This window comes from Mercenaria mercenaria, chromosome 5 (assembly GCF_021730395.1).
Source record: "Mercenaria mercenaria strain notata chromosome 5, MADL_Memer_1, whole genome shotgun sequence".
In the NCBI taxonomy this organism is placed as follows: Eukaryota; Metazoa; Mollusca; class Bivalvia; order Venerida; family Veneridae; genus Mercenaria; species Mercenaria mercenaria.
In genome coordinates, this window is record NC_069365.1 from 45,182,753 (window position 1) to 45,203,796 (window position 21,044).

Sequence of the window (21,044 nt, forward strand, 5' to 3'; positions counted from 1 at the left end):
GTTGCAGCAAACATGTGTGAACAAATGATAAATTGCCAAACATCGTTATATATTGGTCAAACCTTCTGGTTGCAATTTCCTCCTTATTTCCTTTCTGTACAAGTATGTATCTAACTTCAGACAATCTGTCTGTGTGCTAAATATATTTCTGTTTCCGGTTAATAGGATCAAAATCAGTTTTCATTACACATTTGCAGGAGATATAAAGCATTATACTTTTGCATTCTCAGAACAGCCAGATTGTACTAAATGATACTTAGTCAGTCTAAAAAGTATATCAATATGCTAATAATATATTTCAACTTTTAGAAGTTCCAGACATGTACTAAAATATTACTCACTCCTTAATAATATCGCCACTCTTTTCTGATAGATTTTAAAATTCGAAAAATATGATGCCTATTAGAAAGCCAATATGTAAGTTGTAATTATTTTATGAACACTTTAGTTCCAGCGTATTTATTATTCCGTATTCTCGGTGATATTTGTTTTGTAAAACGTGTAGAATAATTTCTTTTTTCATAATTTTGTATTCCGCGGGCAATTACAAACATTCGTTAATTTTGCAATAAAATAGAATTTTCTTAAATCATATTTTTATATCTTATGCTATTTCAGAATTATGTTTTCAGAATTAACATATTTAGATAATTTTTCAGATATGTCGAAACTTAATATGCAAGATATGTTTTATAATTTAGGCATATTTTCATCACTTTAAATCATTGATTTTATTTTTTTGTTGCCACGCAAAATTGATATGAAATAGAGTGGAGGTTAATATTTGGAATAAGAAGTCACCTAAGTGAAAACGTTTCTTTCATTTTAAGATTACTTGACCAAAAAGCATTGTGAACTTACAATCACAATACCAGCGGTATTTGATAACAAATACTTAAACATTGTAAACGAATTGATATAAAAATAGTAAGATCATAGCGCCTGTTGCTTCATATCAGTGGTTTAATGTCTTTCATAGATTTTTGTTTCTTAACAGCGTTAACAATAATTTCGACAGAATTAAAGATAAAGACAAAAATAAAATTGCATATTGGACAATAGCATAAGGGGACACTTTAAAAACCAGATGGATTTTCCAAATCATGCGATAAATAAAACAATCGTTACTTAATAATAGAAGTATAAACTCTGACTTTGAGATATTGATAATCTAATAAAACGTTGAACTTATCTCGTGTATAGCTAAAACGTGAGAGATTAAAATATAAATCTTGTTTAATAGGATGAATATGACATAGTTGAATTCACAGTGCTTACTTGTCCTTAACACGCATCGAAATACTCTAAGGGTTCGTTTGCTAAGAAGATTGTGGTCCAGAAACGAGGAGAATTAACTAAATCAATATTTTGTCCATGTGAAAACAAGAACAGTTAAAATACTAGTGACCAAAATATTGCCTTGATTTACTACACAAGGTTTCAAGCAAACCAACGATTTAACGTTGCTGAATGTAAGATTTAGCCATTAATTAACCCATAATTGTACACAGAATACATTTGGCTGCATTTCTAAATGATGCAGTATAAGTAGCATTTATTAAAATAATTTGCTCATTGACTCCTATTTATTGTTTAGTGTAAAAAATATTATTCTTTTGTAAACAGCAAACTTAAAAGATCTACAGATATAGCATTCTCTGTTTGACATTTGACTGCGTATACAAACACGATTATATCGGATTTAGACTTCATTGCTTCCCAATGGATTTCCAAATTGCTCTCATGATTCATATGCGTATGGTTTATCAAGTTTTGTTTAGGAAGATCAACAATAAACTTGATTATTTGGAAAACATTTTTATTGGTTGATTTCGTGACATTGCCAGATTACCCATCCAACTGACGTCTCTGACAGACTGATAATAATTGGAGGAATCGTGGAAAATTCGAAACTTAATCAGGAGAATGGTTTCTTTCCAAATTGCCTGCAGAGCTTTATGATATGTTTACATACCAGTGCTATGAAAGCAACATATCTATTATTATTGTTGCAGACTCTGTCAAATAAATGTCTGCCAAATATCACTTCATACATCACAGACAAACAATCGGTGTCCAGATTAGTTGTCGAACGTTAAATGGTTATTAACTGTAGACAAACAAGGAGTAGTACACACCCCTTCCCGTCCTCATCGCCACACTGACCCGATTTTCCGTTCCATATAGAAAATTGTTTCTTTTGTTTATTTCAATGAATTAACAGTATAGTGCATGTCAAATTGTGAGAATATGGGCCGCCGTGAGAAAAATATTGAGAAATATAGAGACCTATACCACATTGTAGATTGAAGTGAGTTATTGTAATTTCCCATGTATCTCTTTCCAGACACGCGACTGGAAAAAGTTATGACGTCATAAATATGGCGGCTTAAGAGAAAATAAAAAATCGTAGGCTGCTGAATAAATACAGATGACAACGTCTTTGAAAACTGTGTTATGATTGCAAAATTGATATATTTAGTGAAGGTAATGTTTATTCTAGCAGATAAAACACTTTTATGGAAATGGATGGAAATACATTATGCTTAAAATGAAAAAAAAAATATCCGTATATATCAAAAATGACGCAGTTTGTTCGATTTAAAACAGAAATAGTCTGATAATCTATCACTACAATAGTCGATTAGCACAATTATATGTATCTTTATACCCTTGTTATCTGTATGAGTGTGTCAGATCAGCTTAATGCTCCGACACTGTGGTCAGAACTCAAAATCAATAGAAAAAAAAATCTGTTACAATTTTTAAAATGCTTTTTCTAATGCATTTACAGCTTGTTGTGAACTATTTTGTAGTGCAGATTTTCCTATTGAAATTGATAAATCCAATCAATTAAAACTAAGTTAAAGACATCTACGAAATGAATCATCAGAAGATTTCTCTAAGAATGTTTTTGTCCTGCATACTAGTGGTCTATGATGCCATCGTCGTTTAGCGCTACAGTATATTTACGTTTTACAGAAGAAAATTTATAATACTAAAAACTACACGTTGAGTCCTTTCAATGAACAAGATTTGGTCACTAATCACATCCCTTCATTTGTATTTTCAAGGAAAGCTCGCATATATGATCAGCAATACTATTTTTGATTCCTTAATTGCATATACAATTAGATTATGTTTGTTTCATAGATAATTTAACCTCTAATACATATACCACTTCTAATTTATTAAATCGTATAACTTCATGTCGAACTGATATTTACCTCATGTGAAAAAAAAATATTGCGACAAAGTATATGCAGATTCTGAAAAAAACATTCCTAGAAAAATTAAAATCCAGCAATTACAGGGTGTGCTGTTTCGTCGTTTCATATGATTCATTTACTCTTTATACCTATTTACCAAATAATTCAATGAATTGCAAAGGAACTGCTTTAATTAAACGCCTTTTCTTGTGTATTTAATTTCAGTTAAGTCTTTTCCTGCCTGTAACATTGCTAAAAATAATTTCCATGTGAACCTGTGGGGCAGTTTGTCAAAGCATCTCCTTATTAAACGATGTCCGGTAAGGGAATGCAGTTTTTCGAGAGATAATAGAGAGTTTGAGATTTCAAACTTCGCCTTCCCCTTCAACGTCTCTCATATATATTTTGGGTAAAACGTCACCGATATGCGTGTAGTTTATTTATATCACACGTTGGTACTAAAGTTTTACATGTAATATCACGTAAGCCTAAGACTTCTCTTTATAACTATGCGAAATAAAAAGCTTAGTTTCAGGATTTCTGCTTATTAAATTATTTGATTATCCATATATATAATTAAACTAAATTTGATGCGAAACACTATCAATAGGTATTAGAATAATGAAGTTTTGTACGGCTAATGATTTTAACTAAATACATTGAACTGAACCTGGAAGTATGAAGTTATCAATTGATTTTGAGAAACTTTGAGATTTTATTCAAACTTTAACTTCTACGGCATATTTGTGTCCCCAGGCGGTATCGATTATACCAGATAGGCCTTTTTGACGTATGAAGTGAAGTTTTGAACGTCCGAATATGTGATATCACGAAAGTCGAAACTTCATTCTTTTTACATCTACTCTGTCCACATACTCGGCATCAAAGACTGAAATCTTGATGGAGGCACATAGTATGACAGTCATTTTACTTGAAAAATAAATAATTACGCGCGATTATCATTTGGTGGAACATTTTATTTTCACATCCAAATAAAATCAATCTGTTTCTGTCGGACACTTAATACGACAATTGCGTTTTAATTATAAACATAAAATGGTACTAGTAAGACGTATCAGACAATTTCAGATCTATGATATCATGATGAGAGACGTTTCCTGTTAGCCGTATGGGATAACTCCATTCTTGAAATGCACGGAACCAGAGTCTGGCAGAAGAAAATTGTGGGTTAATTCCCCCTTTGATTCTTACATTTTACAAAGAAAGTCGGTCTTGAAACTCGGTGTGACCCTACCCTAACCCCTAACACCCTCCCCCCCCCCCCCTCCCCATGAAATGGGTGCCCCCCTCTTTAATGTTGGTGTCCTTCTAACCAAAATTCCTAGATCCTCAGATGCTTTACTTATAAAATAGTATATTAAAATCATATTGTGCTGCCTGAGAGTTTGGCATTGTACAGAGTCATACATAGTGTCATTATCACGTCGAATTGATCATTATAGGTTATTAAATGTATGTGGATATATGCAGCGGTAATATTGCGCGACTTTAGGAGCGCAATATTGTCCGCGAAAGAACGATAATAACCTTTTTATTACATATCCACTATAAAATGATTAACTTATATCTAAATTATCGTTCTGTCACGAAAGACAGGAAAAAAATACTGAAAAAAATCTCCGAAAACGCAATAAACAAATCAAACTGACGCGCATTAATATTTTCCGCGAAAATGACGTCAACTTGTTGTCGCAACGTGCGCTCGGACGCCACAGACGTCATGCGATTCTTTCCATTACAACGTTAAGAAAACACTCCACGTCCTATATTAGTCCAACTCATTTCAGTCTGATAAATTACTACGTGCCAGTATCTAATAGGTCAGATTAATCAAAGTGTAAAAGTAAACAAAATGTAGCATAAATTACAAATTAAACAAACACACAATAGAAACAAAAATCTAAATAATCGAGATCCGCAATGGACGGACCGTAAGGGGAGGTAAATAGAGTCACGGATTGGGACTAGTCCGATATTAAAGCGTCCAACGTCATGATATGGAAAAATATTGCACGATCGCGGTCCATTGAAACCCAATGGAAAATAATTTTAGGTATGTAATAATCATTTTTATTTCCTCTCATGTATGATTTACAGTCGTGCATTGTATACTGACTATACTGACATAATTTTATATAAAACCTAAATGTTTGGAGCAACACTAACGAGTTTTTACATTGTTCGCATTGTTTTATCGTTTTATTTATTTATTTTTTTTTTGTTTGTTTGTCTGTTTTTTTTTATTGTTTTTTTTTTTTTGGTAATCACTCTAATATAATATCCATGCGATGATTATATTAACTGAAATGTTTTTAATTTTTTCATTTTTAAAACCACTTGTAAAATTCCTGCCATTTCGGACAATTGGTATCAAAATGCACGAAAAACACGATCATAATTACAGATAAATTGAATGGGCGGATTAAAAGAAGTAAGGTTCATTCTAATGTTTGAAATCTCAAGGAATTTTAATCGAACTTCAACTTCATACGTTAACTTCGCAAGAGACGATGAAGGGGAAGGCGAAGGTTGAAATCTCAAACTCTCTAATAAGTAATCCATGAGAACTACGTCTGCATAGCTTGTCGTATGATTTAGAAAACGTTAAACACAGTTATGTGTGGCTACTATATGAAAAACAATTTACGCATTCTTGATGAAGTTTTCAAATACAAACAATCAGTTGTTGCTCGAATAGTTGACATTTTTTTTTGTCAGGGAGGTGTAGTTATTAAATGAAACTAACAATTCAAAGACTACAATACTGCATCGCTTGGGATTGATATATCTCCATATCCTAAATTGATTTACACTTTCAAGTTTATTTACTGTTATTTACTATTCAGATGGGGATGTTCCCCATACAATCTTCTGCAATGTATCAGCTTAGATAACTATCTGTTACTAGATACGTAGTTTGTCACAATCAGCTGTAGGTCATGTTGTTTGTCGGTTATATGCGACATTTAATAAACACTTTCCTTAACTTTTATATAATCTTCATATATTTGCAAGAGCGACTTTCAAGAATTCAGTGAATGTTATCAATATGTCCTTTTGCAGATATACTGCTATTATCAAGTGCAAGAATATTCTACTAAATTTTACGATTGTAATTCAGACTTGTGTGGGTTATTTTTTTTTTTTTTTTAATTTAATAGCAATTTAAAAACACTTCTATTACTAAGTGTATCAAAACAGTAGTTATTTATCAATTTCAATGAAAATTTTCACAAATGATGACATGTTTTATCATATGCGGTTCTGACCCTCCTATTTGGAGATATGTTGCATATTCGGTGTTCATTCTTTTGTCAGCTGGATGCTACACTTTCCTCTTTGATCGTGACCAACGAAAGAGGTGGACCACGTCATGACTGGTGGTTCTTAAAGGCCATTGGGACTGAGCTGCTTTGATATATTTCTATTTTTCTGATTTGCTGGATCCTTAATAATGTTCTTCTGGTATTCTGCTTTCTGTAAGGGCATGGAGAACATGCGCGAATGCTTTGTTAAAAGCTTTAAGAAGATCCCTTGAAAGTATAGAACGCAAATAATCAAGATAATAGAAGACTTGGTTTGACTAAATTTGTTCCTGAGAGGTTTAAAAAGGTGAAAAAAAATCTCATGCCCTTTAGCACCACCTTAAGCTGAATTATATTATAATGATATTTAACGAACTTCATAATACTAAAGGACCAGAGGCTATTTACATATTTAATGTAGATATTTACTCGATCATTTTTGTGTTTCAATTAATAGCGTGCCCTCAGTTTCCCTTGCGTGAATAAGACACTCAGCAGTCGGGGGATTAAGTTTACGTATAATGTTCTATAACATTGGAATATGGTGGAGAAATAGAGTGTGAGCATTATTGCCAAACTACTGTTTAAGCACACCAGCATTGTTTTGCAACTGACCGTTCCAAGGCTTTGCCGCACTACGTTCCTTTATTTTACGTTTTAAGCTTTCTGTCTATTGGCTTTACTTAGTTCATGTGTTTATCATGTTCTTACCTATACATGTATTGCTTCAGAGTTTTACGGTTCAAATATGAGTTGCATTAACATGAATCAGAGTTTATCACAAATAGGATCTGTTGAGAAATATTTTCAGTTTCAGAGAAAGAATGGTGAAAGAAAAAAATGAAATGATTATCCCCTGCCCCTGATGCCCCTCCTCCTGCAATTAGCTAAACATAATTACGGAAAGCCTATAATAAGCCTTTAAATGAATAAATAATATTGTTTATAGATACTTTTGTTATCGCGGAGCTGAAGACGAATTAAGTAAAACGCTTTCAGTGTTGATGTTAAGTTTGAATGCATATGATTAACCAGTAATTCTGAGTAATTGAGTCGACTATTATGAATCTAACTTTAAGAAAATATCTGTTAAATTTCCACCGGCATAGTCGTCTTGATCGTACTTAAATCTTGTTTAAATAAAATTGCAAACAATGCATGTAATATGCACATATTCTAATGCTGTACATGTTCTAATAATATAAGCAGAGACAATTACTTGTGCCGACACTGATTTGTATTGCGCTTTCAACAAAATCCTTTCCTTTCTAGGTACTGATTAAAAGCAGATATTAATAACGTATTTTCCCTTATTGTATGTTATATTTCTTGTAACCTTTGGAAATAATCTTATTTCAGATTCAACGCCAGAAGATTAGTCGAAAATATTTTATTTCAAGAGGTAGAAGCGACATGTAAAAATGCATTGTAAATTAGGTGGGTGGGGTACAAAAAAACAATTAAAATAACTTAAATATATTTTCTACTGAGAAGGTGCAAATATAATATATTTGATATGTCCAATTGGCTTGTTTAATAACATCATATCCGATATTATAAGCAATTTTACTAATATTTATAATCATTATTCAGCAGTATTATTTTCGTAAACGGTCGCCATATTGATGACGTCATTTCCGGATCCAGTCGCGGTCCCCAAAAGAGATACATACATATTATTTTTGTCTTGGACCAAGGAATAATTTGGTATATGTGGCTATATTTCTCAACTACTTTCGAGCGGGATTACGAATAGCCGTGGACTAGTACTATGTGACCTAATATTTTCATTACTGATAAAAGTTCTATATACACTTTTGCTTCCCTCTTGCAATAACATTAACAGTTTAACCACTATAACCGACTAAATATGTCAGCTAGTAAAACAAAGTCGCTGTAGAGCCAGAAAATAATGTACAGGAACCTGCATTTATTTATAATTCAATATAGTTTTGGAAGACAGTTTATTTATATCCGTATTCACGTCAACCAACGTGGCATAAAGTGCATCCCGTAACATTATTTTTATTGTTGAATTCCTTTAACGTAACAGAGATTACAAAAACCGATGAGATGCCTATTTTCTTCGTATTCAACTTTTTCTCCAATAACATAATCATGCGGAATGATATAAATTTTCCAGCGAACGAGTATTTTTCTTCCTGTCATTGGAAAACAGTAAAATCTATTGACAAATTGATAGCGCGTTAATCCTCTTGATCCCGGACAAGCAAATGGCGTATTAACCTCTTTACGGAGGATGATAAAAATCATTGCCTACACAATCAATTACTATTCCGAGAAATGTCTTGTCACAATTGATACTGGCAAAGTTCCTTAAGAGATTTAACAAAAGGAGACAATTACTTTCTAACTATATTTGGGTTTCCGCGTATTTCTGACTTCGAGCATTAACAATGTGAGTGAATATATCTTTAAAAGAAATAAACCACTGAATAAGGATTTTCAAAGCAAATGTTTAAAAGTAATTTCTTACGGTATTGAAAATAAACTAGACACGTTCTCAGAAAAACATATCAAACAGTAAAAGACACGTTACAAAAACTCAGCCAGACGTTCCAAGAACGGCACTGACGTAATACCTCTAGAACGTAAAACTATGATTTCATTTTTGTCTCAAATATATAGTATATTTTGGCAAATAATTACAGAATAGTTTGGCGTATTCACTCTTATCTATGCATTTATAATCCATGTATTGACATACTCAATTCCAAAGGATACTACCAGGTCTCTGGAATATATCTCTTTGTACAATTAAACAGGTTAAGGTTTGATAAATCTCATTGAGACAGCTACAGGATAAGAAGTTTGATCACTATTTATTTCTAGTTTAGTAATCAGAGCTTCTGGTGTACATTATTGTCTGTAAATATGTAAATTTATATTACAGTTGATACATCGACATCATGTATAGAATTATTATATGTGAGGAAGACATCCGTTTGGCTTGTGAAATGTCGTAGGTTCTATCCGGTTTTCCTCAACATAAAAAGCTGGAAAGTCGCAATATTGTCGAAATTATGTCGGTTTGATGTTACCCCAACGAAAACAGAAGGAATTTGCCAAATGTGTATTGTAATACTATCCTATCATAAGCCAGTTGTATATTCCTTACCACGAATTTTATTGTGTTTCCAGCCAGAAACAATTGCACGATTATTCACCATACAAATCATTGTTAGATATTAAACGTATGTATCATTGCTCCCATGGCACTTGTTGACCTACTGAGATGAAACAAAATGGGTTGCTTATTACAACTATAGCCTGAATTATTACTCGTAGACACGAAATCGTTAACTCACCAATAAGTAATACCCTAAACGCTTTGAAATCTGATCCTGTGATCTTGTAATATAAAAATGTAATAGGATATTTTATTATATCGAGCTCTTAGACTTGTTCGGTTGTATTCGTGCACTTTAAAACTTCTAAAACACTTTTGCAGTTAGTGACCATAATAATACATGTGTTAACATAAAAAATTACACTGAATTGGTCGAACATGTATAAAATTACTATTAAGAACACATTTTTTAGCACTGAAGAGGCAACCGATGCCATATAAAGATGCATATTAATGTAGCCTTCAGGGCTTCAAAATACATTTAATTGTCTTATTATATGTAATACGTAACATATCTTGAATATTTTACTTTTCAATTAAAGATTTCATGAATAACTCTTACGATTTATTTTGCTTACGGCATATTTTTTCTTGGAAACGAAGAAAAAAAGATCACATTAAAACAGTTTGGTTGGTAATTGCACGATTATTCACCATACAAATCATTGTTAGATATTAAACGTATGTATCATTGCTCCCATGGCACTTGTTGACCTACTGAGATGAAACAAAATGGGTTGCTTATTACAACTATAGCCTGAATTATTACTCGTAGACACGAAATCGTTAACTCACCAATAAGTAATACCCTAAACGCTTTGAAATCTGATCCTGTGATCTTGTAATATAAAAATGTAATAGGATATTTTATTATATCGAGCTCTTAGACTTGTTCGGTTGTATTCGTGCACTTTAAAACTTCTAAAACACTTTTGCAGTTAGTGACCATAATAATACATGTGTTAACATAAAAAAATTACACTGAATTGGTCGAACATGTATAAAATTACTATTAAGAACACATTTTTAGCACTGAAGAGGCAACCGATGCCATATAAAGATACATATTAATGTAGCCTTCAGGGCTTCAAAATACATTTAATTGTATTATTATATGTAATACGTAACATATCTTGAATATTTTACTTTTCAATTAAAGATTTCATGAATAACTCTTACGATTTATTTTGCTTACGGCATATTTTTTCTTGGAAACGAAGAAAAAAAAATCACATTAAAACAGTTTGGTTGGTAATTCCATACTAGTAAAAATTACATTGAGTAGTGAATTAAACTGTACACCATTTGAAAAAACAAAATTACGTTGAAAAGAATGCCAACACTTTTACCAATATGGTGCTATTATCTAGTACAATTGTCGCTCGCTAACTAGGGGATTTCAACATCATAAGGTTTGATATGATGTAGAAATATGATACATCTGGGTAATATCTGAGGTAAACTATCGCAGACTGAGTTCAACCTGTTACTTTAGTCTACAGTCAATAGGTTTTGTTTCATCAATCACATTTTAATTCATGACTATTTTATTCCTTACTTTAGGTGTATCAAATAGTCCTTTGAACACATAAAAGAAACTTTCAAACGATTTACCATCTCTATAACAAGTTTTATATCCAACAGTTTGTAGACATTACTGTGAATTTAACATTCTTCTTCCCACCACATACCAAATAAGCTCCAAGTAAGTTGTTCATAGCTTGCTGCAAGGAAAAAAAACGAGCTAGATGTATTTCAGTAAGTATTAAAGCTTTACATTTACCATTCACAACCATTACATGTACATATTGAATGCAACTATCATTGTACCTATTACACATATATTGCCATAGGGAAACTCAATCATTTTACCTGTCTCATTACCAACATGAACATGATTATATCATATACAATCAAAATTAGCTAGACCAACCAAAACACATTACCACAAAGTATTTTCTAAGTAAGAGATACTGACCCAGATAGAACATTATCGGTGGCCAGCTGACGAAACGGGACGTTTTTAATATCACTTAATTGGAACAATATTCAACTGTTCATTCATGGTCACCAGAGAAAATAAAATCAATTTCCAATAGGCGACGGTGCCGTCTTCTCATAAAAGCAGAAACAAAACAGATTGGTGTTCAGTCAAACTATTTTTCTTCTTGCGGTTTAGCATTAACTGTACGAAATATAAGCACCGCATCGGTGTCTTGATAACGCATCAATGTTCTTGACCTCTTGCAAATGAAGGCTATTTAGGCTATTGACAGACGATTACAATGTTATAAGCCATGACGTAGAGACTCGGGTAATGTTCCAAGTAATGTCTTGCCAATTAAAATTTAGTGAGTATTTACCGTTTGTTTTACATAATTGTTGACGAGTATAGAAACCTAAAGTCAAGCTAAAGAAAAGATGACACATCAGGTTTTTTTTCACAAAAGTTCTTAAACATTACCCTTAGATTAACAGTCAGCAGACTATGTTGAAACGTTGTATTGATTCTTTCGTTAGGATTTTAGATATAAATTGAATATAGTTGCAGTGCGTTCTATATCTGCCTTATTACAAAATGTTAACGTTACAGAACAGAAAAGAACCATCTAGTTGTAGTATAGTTTCAACATTTAATGTTTATTGGTGTAAAAACAGTTTTATTTGCTATTGCCACTTTGCGTAAATTATTCAGGTGCATTAACAATATATGTTTATTCGATTTTTTGGATTAACAATGGCTGTTTTCAGTGAACACAAAGAGATAATCATTGTTTTCTTATGTGGCATTTAGTTCAAGCATTAGAGAATCTTTGTTCGTTATTCTTGTCGTGCGATGTGATTTTCTTTTCAAAGTGTGTTATGTCGCTTATTGTTTGTAATACTGCAGAGTTATTGGCACTAATGCCAATTACTGCGTAAAATAAAGCGCCGTTGTAACTTTTTCTTCTTAGACGATGGCATAAATCAGTGTAAGAAAGTCAGCTAATGATAAAATTAACTACTTCCTGATTCATATAATTAAGACTTCGTTTATATGGATACAGTTTTTCATGACTTATAGCTAGATATTATCATGAGCAAATTGCAAATACAGTTATTTTCTGCCGTAATAATACCTTGCATTATCTGTTTGGCGTGTTATTTATAAGCAGATTATAGCTGTATTTATGTGGCTTCTGTGAACACATTTCGTTATTTGATACGATTGTTTGTACATTTGAAAAACGGAAATATTAGACTCTATAGTCCTTTAAAATAAAGATATATATTTTACTTTAATACAGTCGTGTGCATATTCAAATGCTAGTGTTTAGGATAAGAGGAACTCTACGGTTAATACTTTGTCAGTTCTACTGAATAAATTCGAAAAATAGACGAAAGTTGTATTTTCAGTCGTGATGAAAGAATTCTTACATACAACTTCTTTTGCTCGTTTTATACCTATCTGATACAATTAACGCATAACATATATATATATTATGTTTCAGGACCGTTGAGTTGGGGAGATCACAATGACTGGAAAATTTGCAAAACAGGAAAGAACCAATCGCCGATCGATATACTGCCAAACTCCCTGCTTTATGATCCACAGCTACAGCCTCTTAAAATTGAAACGGCATCGGTTGGTGTAACATTTTCTCTTTTGAATTATATATTTTATACCAAATACTGCAAAGACGCTTTCAGTCTGAGGATTATGAAACTACGCAGAGGGCAAATTTAAAATGATGCCACTGTGGTTAGGTTTCTACCTAAATTTGTAACGTACACAAGGTAACCTCCTGTTATGCTTGTTTATGCATAGCATATAGCGTTTTGATATAATTGTGCGACCTGTTTATATGTAGTAATATGTCTGTATGTTTGGTCTATATAAAATATATTGATTCAATACATTTTGAATGGTTAATTTGATTTAAAATTTAGCAATACCTCTCACTGGTTTGAGTTGAAATTTGGTAAGATTAAGTTTACATTTAATGTACAACAATTTACGGGCTCTATAAGTGAAGTAATTGTTAATGTTTCGATCATAATAACATTATTTGAATTTCGTTTAAACAGCTTTTATATTTTATATCATTTTAGGTTAATGGAGTACTTAGAAACGACAAAAGAGATTTGACGTTTTTGATTCATAATACGCTCGAACCAGGAGTAAACATAACTTCAGGGCCTTTATCGTATACATATAAATTATATCAAATAAAATTGCATTATGGAAGATTAAATACAACAGGTTCGGAGCATCGAATAGATGGCAAAGCTTTTGCAGGCGAGGTTTGTATAAATGATAAGGACCATATTCTAACACATGTTAAATTACAGAGCAATTACTAGTAGCAGTCCGTAATTGCTTAAATGAGGTATAAGATTAAAGTTTCACGCAATCTGACTAAAGTACTTGATCTTCTAAACGAAGATCTGAGAATGACCCATTCACATTCGTCTTCTGTATATTCTGGATTTCCGATATTGCTGTTTTTATTTTCGCAAAATTTAATCTTTTTTTATTTGAACAAATCAGACGACATGTTTCAACACGCATTTGGCTGAACCATCAAAATAGCGTCGAATGTTAAAGGATGAGAAAAATGTGCAGTTAGTCCGGGGCTCGCACCCGGGACATCTCGCTTACTGTCTGACACCTTATGGGACCAAGTCCGTATAAAGACATACGATATTTCTCAAAACATGAGGGCGTAGTTGCGATGTGGTCGTCATAAGAATTGTAAATATGAAAAACCCAGGCTAAATATAGATTTTTAAACTTCTACTTTTACATACAAAATGTTGTAAGTAAGGCCCTTATTGGCTAGCAGAAGGGTCGTCAGAACGAGGCTATCAATAGCACGTTTTCAGATCCAATATGCGTAGCGTTAATTGGAGATGTACTTCAGTCAGAATGGAGTTTCACGGATTGAGCAAATTTTAATTTTACAAAGGGTAAATATGAATATATCCAATTTAGGAATAAATATGGAATAATTTAATCGACATTACGTTTTTGTAGTAAGGCATAGTTCTACGCTTTTCCGTAAATATTTCACTTCAAACAGTCCAGGATCTGTTGAGAGAAAACTCGGTTTGAACATGTACAAACAATTTACACCTGTCACACACTTAAAAGTATGATTGGGTTGTTTTCGATTACTTAAGAAAATATGTCTTTGTGTCTTTTACATGATAGACTTGTACACATATTGAACTGTATCTTACATCTTTTATTTACACTCAGATGTTTTTAACTACTTTTCTGAGTAGTAAAGTTATACCATTTTAATTTCAGTTGCAGTTTTTGGCATTCAATTCAGAACTTTATACCAATTATACAGAAGCGCAAATGAACCCACGTGGTATAGCAGTTTTATCAGTATTTCTTTCTGTAAGTTGGCAGTTTGAGATGTTACATTTTTCATACTTAAATTATATTCAAATAAGTGTCTGTTGTCTCAGTTTCGAACCTTTACAATTTAGCCAAATTGACATTTAAGCAAAATTGTTGTAAAACCATTTTTGATGTAACTTGTCGTTCAAATCATTGTAGCCGGTCTCCCGATTCCTTTACAATTCCTATTCCTATTACACATATGAACACTGCTTACAAAACGTACGAGTATGTACGCACTGTTGAAATTTGAACCTCTCTAATTTTCAGTAAACAATGTAATGCTTTAGTTTAGATCGTTACTAAGTAAACAAAGGAAATATTCTATTTACATTTTACAGATTGGAGACACAGGGAATTCAGCATTTGAAATGTTTAGACAAAAATTTGTACTTATAACACAAAAAGGTAGGTTTACACACGATGTATTAACTTGATATTTAAGTATGCTCTTAAATTTGGATAATGAAATCGACATACTTATTATACAGACTGAGATACTTTTAAAACTCGGCTTAATATTAGGTAGAGTATTGACAGAAACTGATTAATATAACAGCCTTTACTGACCTGCATAAAACGACAAATAGATAATTTCTTACTACTGCAACAGGTGAGTGTAATCTTGAAGGTTTTGCTAACCGTATGTACGTATGCAAGATTAGGAAAGTACCACATTTGATGGATAACTTGTCACACACTTTTGCAGCTTCAGATATTTATTATAACACATACATGTATCCTCTACTTTGAAATTGATACAAAACTATATAAGCGTGAATGGATATTTTAATTTTTATTTTTATATAAACTATATCATGTTTAGAATACAGGATTTTCCACATGTTTCTGTGTTTACCTACTCATAAGTCTTTTCCTTTCAGATTCTTGTACAGAATTACATGGTTTACCTATAGATAAGCTGCTGCCACGAACTGACCAATATATGACGTACAGTGGATCTTTGACTCAGCCTGGTTGCAGAGAAACTGTCACATGGGTTTTACTGAATAAACCAATTTATATTTCGTATCGGCAGGTAAACTCACATGCTCTTGTTTAAATTGAAATGCTGTCTTACAGAAGACAGACTGATGTACAGGAAATATGAAAGATATATCTAAATAAATAAAGATTAATAAGTTTCATTTCTATTTGATGTTTACATTTATTTATGACAGATATCGCACCTCGAATTAAACAAATGCTATACTTGCAGTTATGTCTGTCAAACGAATATGTTATAACAAAATGCAATACTCAACACATAATTCAATAGAATACAATATACAGATTTTAGCATATCTTTTGGCCAGATTTTAAAATAAGAGTAACAAAACTTGTCATAACTCCAGAATAACAAACTTACCAAAAAAGAAGTGAAGAAAACGACATATTTCTACCCCTGTACGCAAACAAAATGCATTCATATGCATAATTTTTTTATTTATGTACAGAACAATATAAATAGTTTATGAGTCGCTGTGTTACAAACTAATAAGGCATCAACATATTTTTTTCATTTATTGTCAAGACAATTTACAACAATTGGTAAGCATTCAGGTGTTTGTAAAATGAATTACGGTTCTTTATACATATGAAATTAGCCAATTATGTACTTTAAAAGTACAATATATTTCAGATGGCTGACTTAAGAGAAACACCTTATCAAGAATGGATATATTCTAATGCAAGACCTGTGATGCCTTTAAATCATAGGACCGTCCGAACAAATATTAACTTCCGAAAAAGGGTAAAGATCTATGAAATACATACACATTTCCTTCATATATAGATAATATATAAGTAACATAAACATACCTGTAAATATTCTAGGTATAAAAGTGGTATTGTTATTATGGTTAGGGAAATTCAATGCAGAATGTTAGCGTATTTGTAGTGTCTTGCAAAGGCTACAGTACCACACGACCTTCCACGAAAGCTTACATATTTCGTGAAAAAATATTCTCATCTATATGCATTTAGTCAAACGAATGATTGCATATCTTCTATATTCAACTATTGAAAGCTCACCCTTTTTCAATAATCAACAATAAATAAAAAAATGATGACTTAAAAGAAAACTTTTTAAAACAAATTTTGTCTATCTTAAAGCACAAAAATTGTAACCGTTTTGTATGCATAGATATCGTAATAATCTATGTCAATGTCTTTTGCAGACGCGTCTATGCAGTATGGAGATTACTAAGAAATATGAAGGTAGGAGTATCAACTTTTATCTATTTATTGTGTTCTTGATGTATAAATGTAAACTAAGCTAAGATACTACAACACGTGTCATTTGGTCTTCATCCTCCTTAACCCTTTATAAAAGTAAACAGTTCAAAAGGATGCACAATTCACAAAGACTCTAACATTTTAACCACCATTTCCATGTAAACTTAAAAATAAATTTAAAGTTGTGTTCGAGAAAGTAGACTTATTTTCAGTTTCGCAAGCTCACGATTTAACATTTCTTAAAAATTAAACCAAGTTTGTTCTTAGCGCTTGTGACCTGAGTTTCCGTGATTACGTCTGATGAGTGGCAGTTTTATGATGTAAATGTCATTTAAATATCATTCACCGACCTACTACGTCAGTGAAGGTAAAGTTAACACCGGAGAACTAATTCAGTTCGCCATCATGCAGCCATCCTTTTTTAAAGATGGCATTTTGCTATTTATTTTTTGTATTCTTAATCAATTTAAACCTGATGGAGCATGGAACAAATCAGTTGATATCACCGGCATTAACTCTTTAATTCCAGCAAATCCAGACGTTGGGCAAAGATAGTTGACAATTCAGATAGCATTAAAACGAGATGCCAAAACCTGTGTATTACTGTATTGGTGAATGCATTTTGACTGGATATGATACTGAACGAAATGACGAGGATTCTTGATTGCCGGGAGTAACAAAGTTACAACAGCATGTGACAGTATTTAACGTCTATCAGTTCATTAGCGCGGAAGAGAATTCTTCGAAAATTCTCTTAATTGTTCAGAGTGAAATATATGTCATTAAACGTAATAAAAAGGGTGAATAGAATTATATAATATATGACATAATTATTGCTGAATATAAAGATATAAAAATACTATTGTGATAAAACCTTTAATATGTTTATAGAAGGAAATATCGTGATGTTTCTGTTAAGTACGAGAAAGAATGTCTTGTCCTTTGTGGATGTATACGTCTTAACAGTTATTTAGATTATTAAGGTCCACAAAAAGCTATCATGATATCCACGAGGCCTGAAATTATCATATGGCCTAAAGATTAATGATGAATACCTTAAGATATATAAAGCTGCCGTATTTATGACTAAATGACTGGGGTACACGATACTGTTGTGCAAAATATTATACGTCATGATGTTTTATACATGTATATGCCTGTAGTGGAACTGCAAACAGTTGTTTACGGTAATAGTTGCCTTCTAATTAATAGTGTCTAATAATAGGTTAGCTTAATTGCTTGTTAAATAAGTGCAAAATTGACATTTCCAATGTACGTTGAATGTAGATTTTATAGAAAGTGACGTGAATATATAAATATGTGTGGTGTCAAGTCCAACAGAACCATTTAACAGAGTGACGTTGAGTTTCGAATGACGCTTTGATAGTATTTACTCATACCAAGTCCACGTGCTTATTGTTACTTATTTCATTTTCACAAATCTTAATACAAAAGAAATAAAATATAGAATATTTCTAACTGTGCATTACAGTAACTGTAGTACAAAATACTGAAAAAGATCACTCAGGTTGTCCCTTTGATGGACAGACTTGTATATGATTAATTGCTAAAAGTGTTTTATAGAATTTTGTTTCAGTATGTAACTGGTATGCATAAATTATCAATAATATTCAGGACATGCATTTCCTTAAGGTGGCACGGCATGTTTCAAGATACATCTCAAGTTGTGTTTTTATTAACTGAAATTTTAATGTTTTCTTCAATCATTTTTGAAATATTAAAGCATGAGCATACTATACAATGAAACCTCTGTGGATACAAGTTTGTCCAATAAAGATTATTGTACCCCCCGACAACAAAGTTGTAAGGGGGGTATACTGGTTTCAGGTTATCCGTCTGTCTGTCTGTCTGTCTGTCCGTCGACACAGTTTTGTGCTCTCCTCATCCCCTTGACATAATTTAATGAAACTTCACACAAGTGATCAGTAACAACAGAAGTTGTGCATGGGGCATGTTAGGTTCTTTCAGAAAAGAAAATTGCAGAGTTACGGGACTTTGTTTTTTGTTACTATACTATATACATAGACACAATCTTGTGCGCACTATCTCTCCTCATCCCCTTGACACAATTAAATGAAACTTCACACAAGTGATCAGTAACAACAGTAGTTGTGCATGGGACATGTTAGGTTCTTTCAGAAAATGTTTTTGCAGAATTACGGGACTTTGTTTTTTGTTACTATACTATATACATAGACACAATCTTGTGCGCACCATCTCTCCTCATCCTCTTGACACAAGTTAATGAAACTTTACACAAGTGATCAGTAACAACAGTAGTTGTGCATGGGGCATGTTAGGTTCTTTCAACAACAAAACTTGCAGAGCTATGGGACTTTGTTTCTTGTTAACATACTATGTACATACAGTCTGCATATGCAATCTTGTGCGCGCCTAATCTTCCGAACCCTTGCACACAATTTAATGAAACTTCATACAAGTGATCAGTACCAACCCTAGTTGTGCACGGTGCATGTTACGTTCTTTTAGATAAATATTCTGCATAGTAATGTGACTTTGTTTTTTGTTACGATACTGTATACATACAGTCTATATACATACAGTCCACATAATTATGCAATCTTGTGTGCGTCAAATTGCAATGTACTGTATCAGTGCATGTGGGGTGTACATTCATCACCTTCAGTGATAGCTCTAGTTACACATGGTAGGCTTATTTACTAGGTTGCATCTTATGAGAGAGAAGTATTTTATTCGGAAAACGTTTGCGTTTTGGAGATGTCGTTTACAGAGCAAATGCAATATATAGCATATCTTCAACAAATACAGTCACAATTAGATGTGAAAGTTGTGACGATATTGCCTGTACACATTTTAAAATACATGAACTGGCGTAATTTGGTACCCTGTCTCATGCATGTTATTCAATAATCTTGTACAGTATCACGCATAAGTAAATACTAGTGTATCGGTACACTGTAATATTGGTTACTGAAAACACATACAAACATATTTTCACGTGTTAAAGTGACAGATTAATTGTTCATTATGATTGCGTGTAGTGAGTGTTACCAACCTTTCAACCAGCCTTTCAATAGGTACAGCAAAATGGTTCTCTGCACACATAAATTGTTACACGTCAGAAACAAATAGGTGTTTTGTGTTTTACAAGCCACAAATCTCTTTGAACTGTTCAGCTGTGAAGGGGAATAATTTTCAAGACGTTATTAGTTTGGTGTATAGAAATTATCATATACATGTACGTTACTTGTAAATGGTGCTAAACATTAAGCATGTTCAATTTCTTATTGCATAGACGTCTGCTGTGTGTAGTGCAAAGAAATAAAATGTTAAATGTTTTATTTGAGTTGAGTTATTCATATCCAACAAATGTTTATAGTCCTTTCAAGCTAAATTTTACAGTAAATTACAAACATTTTTTTTCTGAGTGTGACATAAACTTCGGCTGTATTGTGCCTAGCAAATCGCATTATTACAGTTAAAATGTGTATATATTGTTACTGCAGTTCGTGCTGTCAACATTTCGAAAACATTGTTATAAATTTGGAGTAAATAAGAGTATTGTCTAAACAATGTAATCTAATATCTTATCTATTATCTATTTGAGATAAAGCATACGTACTCTTGTGATTTTATAATTAGAATGGCAAAACAAAAATTCAGTGACAAATGATGACGGATTTTTGTTTGAAATATTTAATGCAAACTCGGCATTACTCTTGAAC

The 21,044-nt window shown here is 32.3% G+C and overlaps 1 protein-coding gene across 3 annotated transcripts in view; it reads left to right on the forward strand.

Annotated features, from left to right (window-relative positions):
- LOC123557070 (carbonic anhydrase-related protein 10-like) overlaps nucleotides 1-20,639 on the forward strand; it is a 74,194-nt gene extending 53,555 nt beyond the window's left edge. For all 3 annotated transcript variants that reach the window (XM_045348283.2, XM_045348282.2, XM_045348281.2), the window contains exons 4-11: nucleotides 13,178-13,311; nucleotides 13,779-13,970; nucleotides 14,980-15,075; nucleotides 15,420-15,486; nucleotides 15,963-16,117; nucleotides 16,721-16,831; nucleotides 17,259-17,298; nucleotides 17,846-20,639. In XM_045348283.2, the coding sequence (XP_045204218.2) occupies nucleotides 13,178-13,311; nucleotides 13,779-13,970; nucleotides 14,980-15,075; nucleotides 15,420-15,486; nucleotides 15,963-16,117; nucleotides 16,721-16,831; nucleotides 17,259-17,298; nucleotides 17,846-17,871 (821 nt within the window). In that variant the 3' untranslated portion in view covers nucleotides 17,872-20,639. The remainder of the gene's footprint in view (nucleotides 1-13,177; nucleotides 13,312-13,778; nucleotides 13,971-14,979; nucleotides 15,076-15,419; nucleotides 15,487-15,962; nucleotides 16,118-16,720; nucleotides 16,832-17,258; nucleotides 17,299-17,845) is intronic.
- The last annotated feature ends 405 nt before the right edge of the window (nucleotides 20,640-21,044 follow it).